This window comes from Mauremys mutica, chromosome 1 (genome assembly GCF_020497125.1).
Source record: "Mauremys mutica isolate MM-2020 ecotype Southern chromosome 1, ASM2049712v1, whole genome shotgun sequence".
NCBI lineage: Eukaryota > Metazoa > Chordata > Testudines > Geoemydidae > Mauremys > Mauremys mutica.
The window spans coordinates 80,329,215-80,346,737 of NC_059072.1; the positions used below are offsets into that span (position 1 = coordinate 80,329,215).

Consider the following 17,523-nt stretch of genomic DNA (forward strand, 5'->3'; position numbering starts at 1 on the left):
TCTAGTCATGGATCTAAATTCACCTAATCAACAGGAAGAAATAGGGGAACAAAAATGATTAGGGGGCTGGAGCACATGACTTATGAGGAGAGGCTGACGGAACTGGGATTGTTTAGTCTGCAGAAGAGAAGAATGAGGGGGGATTTGATAGCTGCTTTCAACTACCTGAAAGGGGGTTCCAAAGAGGATGGATCTAGACTGTTCTCAGTGGTACCTGATGACAGAACAAGGAGTAATGGTCTCAAGTTGCAGTGGGGGAGGTTTAGGTTGAATATTAGGAAAAAAACTTTTTCACTCAGAGAGTGGTGAAGCACTGGAATGGGTTACCTAGGGAGGTGGTGGAATCTACTTCCTTAGAGGTTTTTAAGGTCAGGCTTGACAAACCCCTGGCTGGGATGATTTAGTTGGGAATTGGTCCTGCTTTGAGCAGGGGGTTGGACTAGATGACCTCCTGAGGTCCCTTCCAACCCTGATATTCCATGATTCTATGATATTCTTGGGGAAAACAGAACACTCTTGCTACACTGGATGGCTGACTCTGCTCAGTTAGGGACTTTGGATTTTCAGAGCAATTAAAATTCTATTTATTCTAAAGAAAATACTTAGACAAAAGACAGTCCTAACTCCGCCAATGGAACGGAAGGTTTTGGCTGGCACAGAGACTTGGAAAACACAAATTACAACTAAGGAACCGATGTTATTAAACATCCCTTCAAGTCTCCTCAGACAGTGGGAGCACACACAGACATACCAAATGAACAGAATAGACCTAGGAAGAGTATCTAGAAAAACAGAATAGTTTAAAATCTGCCTTCTCATGGCAGCATCAGCAGCAACAAGTGTCCCTAACATAATCACCAATCATAGCAGCAAAAGGAAAAAAATTAGAAAAAGGGATTTCCCTCCTGCGTTCCCTCCCAGCTTCTGAACTCTTATTGTTACACCAAAGAAAAGCCCCACACTACCTTGCCCCTCACTCACAGCAGGCTTCCATAGCATCAAAGGTCTACGTAAGACACTTGGGAGCCCACCATTCCTGTTCCATTACAGTGATTGCTTCAGAAAAACATGATCTATCCCTTGCACAGAAATATGAAGGACTATGCATTGAACAGCAATGGGTCAAATCATCTTGATTATTCAAAGAGTTGATGTACTAGCAAATGTCCTTATAGAGGAAGGATAAAACTATTTTGTACAGTGTCAATGGCTACAAAGTGCTGGGGGTTCAGCTATAGATTTGTAGAATTTGTCCAGGAACTGGCTTATTTTAATAATTTTAATATTTCTGAACGATTCTCCTGTTGACATATTTATATTGAGCAAGATTAGGGACAAAGACAAAAATAGTGAGCTCAGTGAGGTCTGACTGTTGAGGAATCTGCCAAAGCTCCGGTTATGTATTTGTTTACGCTTATTTTTCCACATCTGAACATCACTGGTATAAAACAGCAGATGACTATAATAAGCAGCTTGGACTAACCAAGAATGGGAAAAAACAAAAACAAAACAAAAAAACAGAAAACATGCTGGGGGAAAAAAAAATAATCTGGTTTCCTTTCTGCCATCCTACTAAGGATAGGGGTTAAATTTCCTTCCTTGAGTTCAACAACAGGAAAAAGCTCTCCATTACAGGAGTGCTTGAAGCCTTAAACCTAGAAAACTCATTTCATTCTAGAAAGCAAGTCTCAAGCTCTCAATAGTAAAATTGAAGTGCTGTTGCTGCTATACTTGCAGGAAGACTGAGATAGTGACAGGCCGCAGAGCTCAAAGTACTTTTCAGCTCAGACAAAGGGTGGAGAGAGATAGTATAGCACTAGTGAAACTAATAAAGTGCATATATTGGGCTCTTCCAGGAGGTTCCATGCATCCCAAAAGCTGACTCCCTTTATGGGATAGGATAATATGATACCAAAGTATTTTCTACAGCCAAAGAAGGCAGAACCAGGGGCGGCTCTAGGATTTCCGCTGCCCCAAGCACGGCGGCACGCCGCAGGGGGCGCTCTGGCGGTCGCCGGTCCCGCGGCTCCGGTGGACCTCCCACAGACGTGCCTGTGGAGGGTCCACTGGTCCCGCAGCTCCAGTGGCCGGAGCCGCGGGACCAGCAGACCGTCTGCAGGCATGCCTGTGGGAGGTCCACCGGAGCCACCTGCCGCCCTCCCGCGGGACGCCGCCCCAAGCGCGCGCTTGGCGCGCTGGGGTCTAGAGCCGGCCCTGGGCAGAACACACTGTATATTAACCCCCTTATCAACTAATTAATGAGTATGAGGGGAAAAATTAAGAATTCTTCACTAACAAACATCCTACTCTAAATTAACAGAAAGGAAAATATTGGGGAAAAATTCAAAGATAAAAGTAGTCAGAAGTCTAACCCAGTCATCTTCTCAAGACAGGTTTGGTCTCATCTCCTGAAGACAGAAAAAGAGATGGGCACATTTAGACAGACAGCTAACTTCTTAAAAATAATTTTTTTTTGCATTTCTTTGATTTCCATCTGCTGGTAGAAAAGTTTGCATCTATTTTCAAGTATTGCATAGAGATGTTGGTGAAATTTGATTTAAGGCAGCACAAAATATGAACTTTGTATCATGTTAAATATACTTCTGCACTCTTCCATTGCATGGCACTTACCCTTCATAGTCTGTAAAGCTATCAATGCATATTTTATTTGCTGCATCCCAGATTTTAACAGTTTTATCCTCACTGCAAGATGCTATTAATCTTCCATCAGGTGAAAATCTGTAAAGTATAAAAAAGGTTTCTATTTAAGAAGTAGTATCAAATATTCAGTAATACAGATAACTGAATAGTAAATAAATATTAAGAGGTATTTTCTAGGACAATCTCAGGTTTTAAGTTTAAGGGTGTTATACTTACTGAGAAATGTCAAGTTCACAAAACTAGGCAGAAAAGATTACCCCTTCCTACACCATTTATTAAAAAAAAACCTCTTCCACCCCTGAAATCTAAAATATATTTTTAAACACCCATACAGCTGAATGGGGGAGGAGAGTAGAAGAATGACCTGTAGGCTGAATCCAGGTATGAAAGTTTCAGCTCTAAAGGAGAAATTTGCAGAAACATTTCAAGTGAATGGAAACAGAGGGTCATACTAGAACTGTGCATTTAAATTTTAAACTAAGGCTTTCTCTACCATGAATATTTTAGTGGTATTAAACGTACACATACTTGAGAGTTTTCACTAGGTAAGTCTTTCTAAACTAACAATGATCCATCAATAATTACCCTAAACTCTCCCAGACTGGCTAATCTGTTTTTTTTTGTTTCTTATTTTTAAAAACAATTTTTCCATGAATCAAAGTCAAACTTATTAGTCTAGTTTCTCCAGTACTCATTACTTCTCTTTTTTAATACAGGTGCAGTATTGCACTTCTGTAATCCTCTGCGAGTTTTCAAAACCGATTGCCTTATGTTCTGTTCTTCTTTTTACCACTTTCCTCTAGTGCTCTATAGTGAATTTCATTATGTGCTGCTATCACAATATATTCATATTTTTCAATATCAATGCTGATGTTAATCAAACAATTGATGTACCTCTCCTTTAGAACCAAGCAGAACAATAATGGGCAATTCACCCTCTCACTGTCCTTGGAGATTTACTCTGTCTTTAAGTAGTGGGCCAGCCCTATTTTTGCTTTATTTAGAGAGAGAGACCAGGTGAACGAGGTAATGTCTGTTATTGGGCCAAATTCTGATGGTGCAAGAGATGCACAGAGCTCTTCTTCCTCTGAAGAGCGCTGTGCAGCTCGAAAGCACGGCTCTTTCACCAAAAGAAGTTGGCCCAATAAAAGACATTACCCTCATCCCCCTGGTCAGTCTCATATCCTGGGACCAATACAGCCTCAACACTGCAACCAACTGTGCATTTAAAGAAATTTTCTGGTGCACTATCCATTTCTGTAAGTCATAAATAACAACCTGCTTTGTACTTTGGCTTGTAACCATCCCTATATAACCTTACTATCTGAAGAGAAAAACAGGAATTTGAAAGAAACTGCATGTATGCGGAAAAGCTAAAACATAAGTTTCAAACACAATTACAGAATATAGGAAAAACAGGATAAAAATACGTCTTACTTTTTCTTCAAAAAAATTCCCATATCTATTTTTTTTCAATATTTTTTGTGTACAGTGATAAGTAAACAACTAGATACATTTACGTATTATAGCCCAGATATTTAAAGGTATTTAGGCATGCTGCACTCGATGTACAAAGCCTAACTGATTTAGGAGGCTAAATTTCATTTTCAAAGGGGATTTAGGAACTTCGGAGCCCAAATTCCAGCAACTGGCTAGGGGATTTTGGCTTCTAAATTAATTAGGCATTGTACACAGAGCTCAGCTACACCCAAGTACCTTTAAAAATCTGGGCCTATAGCACTAAACTTATATCATTTTAATAATATACCTGAGGATACATGATTCACATTTAACAGCTTTCTACCATTTACACATTTTTCTGCATGCTTGGTCAGCCTCTGGAAAATAAAATGCCTTGTTTGACGTTCTAAACAAGGAAATTGGCATATAATGCTCCTCCTTTACAAACTCACTATGAAAGAACACAATACAACACTCACTTGGCACAGCGAACCCAGTGTGTGTGCTGGAATAAGGAAAACAAAAGGCGCTGACGGTGGACACTCCATACTTTTATTGATTTGTCATTGGACGCTGTAACTAGGAACTGGCTATCATGTGAGAAGTTCACACTACGGACAGGTGCAGTATGGGCTTTCAGGGCTGAAGATTCTCCATGACTGAAAATATATGTTAACATTTTACACAATATTAACCTTGTAGAGAATATAAAACTCAATAATAATCTGACACTGATTAAAAGATCAAAATTAATCTATTCCTCCCTGAATACACCTATACACAAGAACAATCTCTCTTGGTAAAACCTGATTATGGGCTTTAGAAAAAGCCACACAGACATTTTGAAGAAAAAAAAAAAAGGTTTTCTAATCTAGCAGAAGTTTATTTATCTAGATGACTAACTCTAAAATATAAAAGTACTTTGCCTTGCCAGCATTTGCCTTGCTACTTAGTTCAGAATATGTAATTAATGAAATAAAAATATTTTAATCTAACAATCTTAAGAGTGAAGGTAAAAGCCTCTGTACTGTAAAATGGCTTTATGATATTTTTTGTTCATAATACTACCATTTTTCTCTAAAGGAACAGACAAATTTTGATTGAATGAATAAAAGTTGCAGTGTTGTCTTGGCTTCCTTCATCACTTACCTCCAAATTGCAAACGGTTGCACAGAATTTTAGCCACACAACTCCCATTTAAGTAAATGTATCCTTTGAGTTTGAAAGAAACACTGCCACATGAATTTTAGGCCTTCCTCCTCCTGCCACCCACTCATGCTTGCTTGCTTTGAGCTAAGGCCTCCTAATTTCTGTACTCTTATATAACTGCAGAGGAACCAAGGAGAATGAAGAACCTTGCTTCCAGCTGCCGGCAGACTCCCATCATCTCTTAAGTCCACCTGATGTGGGAAGGGGGCAATAATCTACAGATCTGAAGTTTCTCCTATATTGGTATTGCAGTATCAAAATATATAACCAATACACTTCAGTTATACTCACATACAGGGAATCCATAGTCTAACAGTCCGATCCTGAGAAGCAGATGCCATGAGGTGCCCATCTGGTGAAAACTGTACACTGGTCACAGCTTCCACGTGACCCACAAATCTGAAAGCTCTGGACTGTGGCTTCAAATTCCATATCATAAGAAACCTATCCAAAGATGATGAGGCTGGCAAGAAATAATTTGAAAGCTATTTTCTGGCAAACAACTAGATCACTTGAAATAATAAGAACTCCGATAATTATTCAAATTTAAAATACACATGTATTATAGCTACATACTTAACTGGTGACAGTACCTTAAATTCCACTATCATTAACAATCTTTTAATTTTTAATATGGAAGTCAAATGACAAAAAATGCCTACAAAAACAATAACCGTGGATTTTGTCAACGCCACTGAATGTATTATCTATTTAATGTTTCGAGAGAAAGGTTTGGTCTAGTGGCCCTAGTACAAAGTCTGGGAGCCAGCCAGGAACTCCTAAACAGAAATTTTGACACTAACGTTGGCTCACTGTGACTTCAGACAAGTCACTATAAAAATGTTCTCATCTGTGACATAAGGACATTATTTTTTGAGGTATATTGAGCAAATTAGTTTGCAAAGCACTCTGAAGATGAAAATACTGTAAATATTCCGATAATTATAAACACAGGTTTGACAATGCTGAACAAAATTTTAAACACCTGGAAACAGGCTAGCAAATACTGCCTTTTCTATCTGCAGCTATTTAAAGTCATAGTGGTGACATGAGCCACATTTTCACAGATAGGTGCCTAAAGTTCCGTCTCTACTGTGGGATTTTCAAAAAGCACTAAGTGTTGGCCTAACTCCACAGAGGAAGGCTTGTGCTAAAGCTGTACTTGAAAATTCCACTCCTAATATCTGTTTCAGTCACCTAAATTGGAACATAGGTGTCCAAAAAAGTAATTAGGTATCTAAGTACTCAAATTTGAACATTTTGCAGTGTCTTTGAGTTAGTGTGAATTTAATGGGAAACTGAGGTTGTTGGTTAAATAACAGCAAGCACTGGAACATATTTGTGTGCTTTTGCAGTCAGAACAGCTGATCTTATACTGGACATAATTCTGTATAATGATGTGTTTAACTTTTTAAGCAAAATGTTTTCCAGACTTTGCCTGGAAGTTTCTGAGCAGCTGAATGAAAATGACCAGTCTGGTAAAGTTAGGGTTACCAGATAGCAACTGTGAAAAAATGGGATGGGAGTGGATGGGGGTAATAGGCGCCTATATAAGAAAGAGTCCCAAAAAACGGGACATCTGGTCACCCTAGGTAAAGTTCTATGTCAGTGCTTGGAAAAGATGAAGGCAGGGAAGGCAAGGGAATGACTGATGTGTAGTGGGTGGGGATGGCGTAATCAGAAAAGAAAAAAAAACAAAAAAAAGAAAGGAGAGAACAAAAAGAATTCCTTCCTCACTGCAAGTAGGAAAAGAGGGGATGGGAGAATAGGATCTCCCTTGCAATTGCAGAAGATGTGAAGAAGTTAATACTTCTCTTCCCAATCTGCACCAGCGAGGGCAGTAATTTGGGAGGCAAGAGATGTGGAAGAGAGCTCTAAATTTAAAGAGACATATACAGCACAAGGCAAGACTAGTACATAAGATGATGAGCCCCCCAGTAGAGTCTACACAGTCCTCTCCATGGATCTAATCCCCGCTTTTCCCAGAAGCCAAGGAGAAGGGTAGTCTCTGAGGCAAGGTGTTGTCACTGGATCCCCTACTTTGGAGGATGTGTGGTTAGTAGGTATATGATAAGTTTTTCAAACTTTGAGAGTACGTTATTTTATAGTAGGCCCTTTCTGATAATATTTTGTGTCTTTTTTGGGGGGGCGGGAATTTGAGTTCACCACCTTTGAAATAATAGGACAGATTATTTATTAGGCCACTACTTCCTAAACTAAATATAACCCACAAACCACCAGCAACCCATTGAGCACAAGCTAGCATATCACATAGCACTGGCTCTCTTCCTTGCTTTCAGACATTAAACATATTTTTAAATTGCATTCTAACTCCTTCCTTTTACTGCTTTACTCATTTTTTTAAAATAACCACAAATAAGTATCGGTCTAAATCAAGCTGAAAGAAAAAAAGGAGACAGAGAGATAGGCACGAGCACAATGAAAAGGAAGGAAATTCTGAGCAGAAGCTCTCATTCCATCCTTAACTAAGGCCCCAATTCTGGAAAGAGAACTGAGTCCCATTAATTTCAATGGGATCCTGAGACAGGCTGAATATTTCTGCTTCCAAGAACTGGGACTAACTGTGGTGTACCTTCTACATAAGACTTCACACGATCTTAAACCTCTGCAATACCTTAGCACAATAATATAAATTAAGATATTTCAGGATTTCTTTCCTTATTTGTCTTTTGTGAACACAACATGGTGGAAAATAATTATTAGCAATATTAACCATAGATGTATTTATAACAGCAACAACTTATCTCTTCAACAGTGGTGTTAAAACCATATTAGCTGCAACTGAATTTTAATTATTCTTTATCTGTAACAAAATGCACTTTATAAGTGATTAATAATTATTACATTTAAATTAATTCTTCTGTTTCTTTATTCCAGTTTAAGATGGTTCTCTGAGTTATCCAAGCAAAGTATTTCACAGAATTTTTTATAAAATTGATTCCCTTTTTGCACCGTTTTCCTTTTCCTCAATAAGATATTATAAATGCATTAAGTTCTACAAAATTCAAATAAAATGTTAAAATACCTATTTAAACGTGGCTCTTGCCAGGCAGGGGCAAAATATGATGTCCCAAGCCATTGTAGGCCAAGCCTAATTGTAACAAAATGTGTTACTGGATGCATCAATACTGGAAAATGTAGTGTGGTATAATGCTGTTTGATCTTTATATAGGTATGATACATTGCCATGTTTAAACACACTAGGTAGATCCATGGACTAGTTTTGTAAAATTGTTTATAACATGAGCAGGTCTGGTATATGCACTACCCACAGGAGATATGTGAGCACCTTTCATGTTCAAACATGGTTCTAGTAAAGTATCCGCCTACACTACATTAATGATGTTTTAGCAGGGCAAAAACTTGACTGCACAAACCTCATGTCATAACATTGTTGATTCTTGTCTGTGTACAAAAAACAACATTACAACCACAGTTTTACTTAAGTATCTAATGATACAGGCAATAGAAACAGAAATTAACAATAGATTTTTCTCTACATATTTTGCTTTTCTTCATATGAATCAAAGACTAGCTCAGTGGTTTGAGCATTGGCCTGCTAAACCCAGAGTTGTCAGTTAAATCCTTGAGGGGGCCACTTGGGGAATCTGGGGCAAAAATCTGTCTGGGGATTGGTCCTACTTTGAGCAGGGGGTTGGACTAGATGACCTCCTGAGGTCCCTTCCAACCCTGACATTCTATGAAACAAACACCAGGTTTATACATTTCTGGGCTGCAATTATTAGTAAAAGGGCACTCAATCAAGGATACTTCTTTGGCAGTAAATAAAGACATCTGGACTTAGTTCTAGAAGTATATAGGCTCTCCCCCACCCCTCAATACTGCCAAATTCAGAATAAAAGTTATTGGCCATATTGATCACATGTCTACCAAAGACAGTAAGGTTCCATCTAGAATGGAACTCCTACTGTACTCAAACCCCCACAGAACACCACAGCAGTGCTGATATTGTTAACAAGATTTAGTAGGACTGAACTGTGCTACAGCTTTGACCTTTTGTAGAACTGCTAGACAGTTAAACACATGATTTGGTCTCATCTACTTAATGCTCAACTATATCAGGAGGCTACCTTGCTGTAACCAGGTCATGCAGTAAAATAGGAATTACAGTGTAGATGAACTTAAATACTCAAATCAAATGGGGACATTAAAACAACTATGCCTCTTTCAAATAGACTTTCATCATTAGTTACAGTGGTAAATACATATACAACAGTAATTCTAAGGAGTTTCTATTCGATGATAAGTAAGTTTCTGTCAAAGGGATGGAGAGGCTGCTTAAATTCAGAAACTTCATTGGGTATTAAGCAGAAGAGGTTTAATATTATTAACCTTTATAAAATGCCAAAATACTGGAGTTCGTTCTAAATGTAGTGGGCACTAATATAAGTGGCAAAGATCAAAAACAAAACAAAAGCCAGAAAACTAACCAACGTTCAGTTATCATTTTTATTACTGTTTTAAAAAAAAATTACATTTAATAAATGTTAAATTTACATACTTTCGTCATTTAAAATCAGTAGTTTAAAATCCACATATAGTAATTTTATTTCCCCCCAAATTCCCATAAAACTATGATAGAATTAAAAATAGATATATTTATACCTTTGTTTCTCAGAGTATCAGATTTTCCAGAAATCTGTACACAGAATTAAAAGATTACAGTAGCAATGCTTCAGTTATGGTTGAGATTGCCATTTCCAAATTCCTATTATCAGATATTTATATTATAATAAAAATTGCTCCAATTGGGCAGAAGTGTTGCATTCTTAGTCTTATTTTTCTGTTTAAAAATCCTGAAATATGGGATAAGAAAATTCTCTTGAATTGTTTGTCAGTTATAAGTGCATTGAAAAAAGTGTAATATTTAAGAAACTTGTTCATTCTTATTTTCTGCTCAGATAGCGCAACAACTTATTTTTAAACTTCCAATTCATAAAATAGTCCACCAAGAGGAGAACAAGAGTTGCTAGGTTTTTAAAAAAAAAAAAGTTAGAATTGAATAAAAATTGCATAGTCTGCATGCACAGTACTTCATTTCCCTTACTAAATAAGTATGCATGGCATACAAGGTAGATGCACATGCAAGCATGAATCCATTTGGAAGTGTGCATGCTGAAACAAATTTATTTATGGTAAGGCTTTCACAAATGCATGTGACCTTATAAAGCTTGCTCTTTCAGAATGTCATGGGCTGTAGTCTCTCAAAGCAGTAGGTCTACAACGGAATGCAGAGGTATTCCTTGGCACATCAAGTTTGGTGAATGTGCCAAGGAATGCCTTGCTGATCAATATAATGTTACAATTCCCTTATTCTATACCAATTTATACAAATCAGATTTCAAATTAGTCATTTTAAAATAAATTACAAAGACTTATAATGCCCAGTGCCACATAGTGGCAATCATTTTTACTATGGCCCTGCACTACACTCCTAATCCAGAATCTTCCTCATCTAGTCCCTCTTTCAGCCCAGCCCCAGAGACTCTTGCCTCAACTTGCTGGCCACTTCTTTCCCTTCCTCCCTCCAATCCTTCCAAAGTCCTTAGAAATACCCCTGAACACACGCCCTTTTCCTTCTTGTCTCATTATTTCTAGAAAGTCCCTAGCCCTTTTACGACCCCACTTTCTCCCTCCAAACAGCCATCTCCTTTCCCTTCTGCCTAGCCCTGGCTGTAATGAACCAACACCACATACTATATCCCACTAGCCTGTCCCCAGATTTTGTATTGCTCACTTCCTGTTATTAATTTGTGACTTTATCTGAAGGTAAGAGCTGTCAGTCCAAGATCAAGATTTGGTATCTGGTGGCTACTGCTAGACAGCACAAGATGAACATCGAACCCCCCCCCCCACACCCCTCCAAAATAAAACCACCTGGATTTGCGAAAGCTTAAGCCAATGCCTTGAAGAATCATGTAGAGGCCCCAACACACTTGGTACTGGCATTGTACTTTTTCTAGAATATGCAATCCAATGATCACACACCGAAGAAACTTTATTTGAACATCCTATCTATGATCACATATTTAAACAAACACCTTAATGCAATGGTTCTCAACCTGCAGGTCGCTTGCGGTCCAATCAGCACACAGCTGCAACCCATGTGACGTCCTCAGGGCCACATAGGCCGTATACATATGGAGTGAATGTGGCCCACATAACACATGCGGGCTGCATATGCAGCCCGCAACAGTAAATAGGTGGAGAACCACTGCCTTAATATCATTATGAAAAGACCTACACAAGCACCTCTTTCCTTCACCTCCTAACATACTGATATATAAAATATTACATATATTTAAAAAAAAAAACAAGAAAGAATGCAAAAGATTATGTAAACATAATGGTAGTGTTGAGACTATAAACAAGTGTCCAGAAATTGAGTACTCACTAATGCTTAGAGGACTCAGGATGTGCATACTAGTTCTAAGAATTCAAAGATGAGAGACAGATGTCAACATGAGACCCATCCTTTTCTCTCTCACACTCAAGATAAATGCACCACACACTCTATCGTCTCCAACCCCCAACCATCCCCTTCCCACCCCCAACCTCCATCTGGCCAACATTCTCATACTGCTAGCCCATCTTCCTAGTTCCGCTATCTCTAGTATTAGGGTGCGGGGCGGGGGTGTTGAAGAACCAAGTTGCTTTCAGGAACTAGGGCAAGACTGAATTAGGGAATGAAGCAGGGCCAGTCCTAATGTTTCCCGTCTTCCAAGTAGTTAGAAAATAGAAACTTTCATTCCTTTCAAAATAATATGACCTCTTCAACACCCTTAGGAGTTGGCAGATCCCCAATAAATGCCTGGATGATTATACAACGTACTAAGGATTAAGGTTTGACTTCCCACACCAATGTTAACTCAGCCACGTACTACTGTATTATTTATTCTGTGACTATCTGCAATATAGCTAAGTAAACACTGCTGTGAGAACCTTAACTTCTGTAGATTTAAATTCTTAACCGTAATACGGAAGTAACATAGATTTTCTTTCACTTGATGTAAGGTCTAAAACAGGTCTAAAACAGGTCATGCTCTTCCTAAAACTAAAATATAAACTGAAATGCAAGCAATAATTAATCAAAAACTCTACAAAAATAAAAACCTTAAGTCAGTACAAAAAGGCACTTTTAAATATTAATTCCCAGTATTTGCCAACCCACTTTCGTACACTTCAGCATAAGAGATTCAGTTTCTAAACTACTATAGGGAAGGCTCTCAGAGGACATCCGTGTATCAAAGCACAGCCAGCCACTAATTTACGCTAAAGTTCTTCAGATAACAACTATCATCAGTGGCTTTTTTATTTCTCAAACTTCCAAATTTGATTTTTATCTGCAGCATTACAAGTCCTCATTTGCACATCAGGCCGACCCTCAGAAGTACGATAAGCACTAAGGCACTTTCCTGAATGAGGATGATAAATAGTCCCATCCTCTTTAAAATGCCATATGATATTTTCTGGGATAGGGGATTTATCTTTTGGGCAGCTCCTCATGCCAATGAAATCCTTTTGTTCAGGGACTTCAGCACATAGTTCAGTCACAGAGTTAAACCTAATTTCTTTACTCAATGTATATTCAAAGAACTGATTGCCTCCTTGACCATGACATCCAAAGAGAGACACATGAGTCCCAGTAGGATTATGTTCAGGTGAATTGTAGTCTAAACATTCTGATGATATTCCCATACTGTGGATAGCTCCATGCCAGCCCGGACGATCCTCTGGTACATGTAAGTTGGAAAAAATATTTTTCAAATACCAGTCAAAACTCTTACATTTCAAACGCTCTCTTAGTAGTTTTCTTTCAGAAATATCACCGTAATTTTCTTTTCTTGCTGGAGGATTTCTATTGTAAAAATGTTCTTTATACTCATCCATCCACACTTCAGCAGCACGTGCAGTGTTCTGAAGGAAATTTGGCCTCGCATATGGAGCCCGCTTTGGAAACACATGGCCTACATGGGAACAAGGATGGATCTCCAACGTGCCGCCACATTGCCACACCCTGAATGATAGTTCTAAATTCTCCCCACCCCAGACATCCATCCCTGTGTCATATGTACCAAGATACTCAAAATACTTCTTACTAACTGCAAATAGCCCACCAGCCATAGTTGGGGATCTAATAGGGTCCGTTTTAGATTTCCATCTTTGACGTTCATGTTCAGGCACAGAATGCCACTGAAATGTCAATCGCCAGTCAAATCCCCCAATCATGGGCTCACCCGTCTGCATGTAGAATTCAAATGTATTCCAATCAATGGTATCTATAACAGGACAAATGATCACAGTCTCGTTCTCAGCAATCCTCTCTAAAAGTGGTTCCAGCCAACCAGAGTTACACTCACAATGACAATCTAGGAATGTGAGGACATCACCAGTAGCAAAGGTAGCTCCAATTAAGCGTGCACGAACCAGTCCTTCTCGTTTGCTGGTTCTTATCAAACGAACTCTTTTCAGGTTACTAATGTACTTTTCGAGTTCAGCCTTCAGATATATTTTATCGCTCAAGTCATCCACTAATATAATTTCTTTTAGAAGTACTGCAGGAGATGTTTCAAGAACGCTGTGAACTGTCCGCAGTAAGGTTGACCAAGCTTCATTATAGAAAGCAATTATAACAGATGTAGTTGGAAGTTTTCTATAGTTGTAAGATTTGGCTTTACATTCATACATTCGATTGTCCTGTATGTGACGATGTAGAGATATTTTGTCACTCAAATAAATATTAATTGCATATTTTTCAATCAGCTCTTCTTCAAGTTTCTTTTCCTCAGGAGTCAACTGTGGACGAGTGGCCTTACCCCATTCTCCTGGCGCAGAAGAATCAGGAGGGGATTTTTCATAAACTGGACGAGCCAAATCCTCTGCTTTTTCTGCTCTGTCAGAAAAGTGTCTCTCCCATCTCCCATTGGTGACGCTGTCTCCGGTGGAGGCGGCATGGAAGGTAGAAACAGACAGCTCCACTACGAAGTAGGCAACCATCAAGAGGCCAAGCAACAGGCAGCTTCTGCCAAGCCAAGTCCATCTTCTGGCCAGACGGATCCTCATTGCACGCGATTAAACCAGCCGCGGGCAGACGGGCGAGCTGTAAGTTCTTGCAGCGCTCTGCCCCTTCCTGGCACGGCCGGGAGCCGCGGGCGGGCAGCAGTTCCGGGCTCAGGGTGCTGCGGAGGGGGGCGGGAGGGTTGCAGCAGGTCCTCTTCTTCCCGGATATAGAGTCCGGAGCGGGGATGCGGAGCAGCAAAAAAAACAAGGAAGCAGCGTCCCTCCCCCGGCCCGCTCCCCGCCGCCAGCGCAGCGCGCCCCCGCCCCAGCTCTCTCGCGTCTTACTTCCTCCTCTCTGTCCCCGGGACAAACCCCTCCCTCGCGCACTCTCCCTCCGCCTTGTGGTTTGCTCAAAAAGTTGTCGCTTAAGAAAGGGGCAGGGAGCCCTTGGCCCGCCCGACCGAGAGAAACGCCTCCCACCCTGTGCGCCAGCCCCACCCGACGGGGGCCGGAGCTAGCCACACAAACACGCTTCTCCGGAAGCCGCGGGGTAACTTTCCTCGCTCGTCCCGGAGAGCAAACACCGCCTCCGGGCCAAGCGACAACCTGTAGGGGCCACCCACCTGTAGCCATCCTCTCGCTCCTCCTCCTCCTCCGCGCGCTCCAGCGGCACTGGACCCTCCCTCCCCATTGAGTACAGTCCCGTTGCAGGAGCTGGGCATCTGGATCCTCCACGAAGCGTTCAGCACAAGCTGGCACGCTAACGCGCTACCAAAGGTAACAAACTCACCAAGTGCCGTGGTGGTCGGGCTGAAGTCAACGCCGGTGACTGCAGCTTTGTGGCCTTTAAAGGGACGAATTAAGATAGGATCCTCCTGGAGAAGAAGTTGTAATATCTGAGAACTCGGTTTTGAGTCACCACCTGATTGTTGTTCTCTGTGTCAACCCGGAACTCGCCATGTTAAGATAACACCAAGATCAATATTGAAAGGAGGTAGCTTCTCTCAGATACAATTTATAGATTCTGGGAAAGCAGCAGCGCGTTAGCCCAGAATAAAACTTCCTGCCATTATAATAATAGGGGGGAAGGAGAGTACTGCACAGGTTGCATTACTCTGAGAAGTGCGGTGACAGGAAGGGGCACCAGGCATAGGTGCTGGTCTCTCGATGTTGACATGGAGAAAAATCCCGAGAAGACAGGCCCTACAGAATGTCCCTATAGCACAGATGTTCCTGAGCAACAACCCGCCGCCCGTGTGAATTCTGGCCCTGGATGGCAGTAAAATGCCCTGCAAAATTTAGACTTTTTTAAATTATTATTTTAAATAAAACATTGATGCTGAAACTTACAGGAAAAGGTAAACTGATGGTTTAAAATTTTTGAAAAATTAACTTTTTTTGTTGGCCATATGGGTAGAAAAATATGTTTCTTATAAACAAACATTTAAAACCAGAAAGAAAAAAACAGGACTGATATATGCAAGGCCACCCTCCTGCTCCCCTTTAAGGGACTGTATCTCTCCTCTGACAAATCAAAGTGAGAGGGCGTTTTGAATGCGTTTTGATTTGGTTACCGCCAACGAAAACCCTTGCACAGCTGTTGGACGCCCCCCGCCCTCCCTGTTTCAAGGGCAGGGGTTTTCCATTGGCAGAGCGAGCTGTGACAAACTTTTCCCCGTTCCCTGGGGGCTCCAGGCCCCCTGCCAGTTGGCCAGTTCGCTCACTGAGGAGCGTCCGTCACCGATCTGCCCAGCCCCCCAAACGCCCATCACCGTGACAGCTGAGCGCTGCCCGTAGCGGTAACAGCAGGGCTAGAGGGGCACTAGCGGGGCTTGGCGCCTCCCCTGGGCGCGGCGGGGGGCCGGGTAACGTGCTCCAGTGCCGCGGCGCTGGCTCGCACGCCCCGGGGGGCAGCTTGAACCCAGAGCTCGGCCCGAGACAAGCGGGTCCCGGTGGAGAAGGGGCAGGGCCAGGGGGCGCGGACCCCAACCTCCTGCGCCGCTTGGTGCCCAGCTGGAGACACGCTCATCAGTTCGGGGCCGGGCGGGCGGCGGCCCGGGGCTCGCCCCTCCCAGCGCGCACGGCAGGGCTACCGGCTCCCTCCCCCCCTCTGCCGCAGGAGCGGGGCTCGGCGGGCAGCGTCTCCCCAGACCCGCCCGCCCGCTTCCTTACCAGCACGGACGCCATGGGACAGGCGCCGCGATCCCCTGCCCTGAAACACCAGCAGCCGCGCCGCGGCCCAGTCAAACCCCCCGCGCTCCAGACCCGACTAGCTGAGCCCCGAATTCGACCCCAGCGGCAGCCCCTGCCTGGCTGCGGGCCCCTTCCAAGCCTGTGAGCGCGGCGCCGAGCTTAGAGCCGCATCCATGCGATAGGCACTCGACTCGCCCTTACAGAGACAGTGAGCTCCCCAGCCCAGTTGCTTGGTTACCGTGAGCGTCCGTGTCCTGCGCAGCCCCCTCCCCTGAACCACGCCCCCAGAGAGGCACGCGCGCGACTGCTCTAGCCCCAAAGCTCCGCGCGCGCTCCGGGTCTGGCTTGTCCCCGCCCCCGCTGCAGCGCGGCCTCCTCTGCCTCAGCAGCACGAGCCCAGCGGGACTGAACGCGCAACGGTGCTTCCGCGCGCTGACCCGCCGCCCGGGGGAGGCGCGGGCCGAGCCCGTAGGCCGGGGTGGGGGAATCACCCGGCAGAGCCAGCTGGGGGGAGCTGCACTGGGAGGGGGAAGAACCACCTTCCTTCCTAACGCCTTGAGGTTCAGAGTCAAATCCCCCTCGTCTCAGCCATGCCACATCCATGTTGTGGAGGGGGCGTTTGGGGCGGGAAAAGGACCTCGTCTGGGGGCTGTGCCGTGGCTTCCTAGCCAGGCTTGGAAGGATGAGATTTGTATGGTAAATGTGGGCAAATGTCAGTGAATTTAAATTTCACACACAGGGTTGAAAAAAAGACATTCATCTGCACCAATCTAGGCCAGGCAAAGTCAGCAAACTGCTGCTTGAGGACAAGAGTTGAACTGAAGGCTATTCACTTTGTATATTTTAACAGGTGGTATTGAGAGTTGGTGTTTTAACAGTTATAAAGCTCTGACTTTTAAAATCTCACTGTCATTAAATAATTGTCTTCCCCCATAATTTCCCATAACTGTGAAAATT

General features: G+C 42.3%; 2 protein-coding genes across 7 annotated transcripts in view; both read right to left on the reverse strand.

Annotated features, from left to right (window-relative positions):
* The window catches only part of POC1B (POC1 centriolar protein B), a 148,919-nt gene extending 132,238 nt beyond the window's left edge, over positions 1–16,681 (reverse strand). For 5 of the 6 annotated variants that reach the window (XM_044980371.1, XM_044980387.1, XM_044980401.1 and 2 more), the window contains exons 1-5: positions 16,546–16,681; positions 15,164–15,248; positions 5,623–5,794; positions 4,602–4,781; positions 2,632–2,739 (exon numbers count right to left, since the gene is read on the reverse strand). In XM_044980371.1, coding sequence (XP_044836306.1) covers positions 2,632–2,739; positions 4,602–4,781; positions 5,623–5,794; positions 15,164–15,248; positions 16,546–16,560 — 560 coding nt within the window. In that variant the 5' untranslated portion in view covers positions 16,561–16,681. The remainder of the gene's footprint in view (positions 1–2,631; positions 2,740–4,601; positions 4,782–5,622; positions 5,795–15,163; positions 15,249–16,545) is intronic. The other variant, XM_044980361.1, reaches the window with a different exon arrangement.
* Positions 9,809–14,675, reverse strand: LOC123344294 (polypeptide N-acetylgalactosaminyltransferase 4-like). The gene has a single exon (XM_044980348.1). The coding sequence runs from the start codon at positions 14,434–14,436 to the stop codon at positions 12,685–12,687; it is 1,752 nt and encodes a 583-aa protein (XP_044836283.1). The 5' UTR covers positions 14,437–14,675; the 3' UTR covers positions 9,809–12,684.
* Positions 16,682–17,523: the final 842 nt, after the last annotated feature.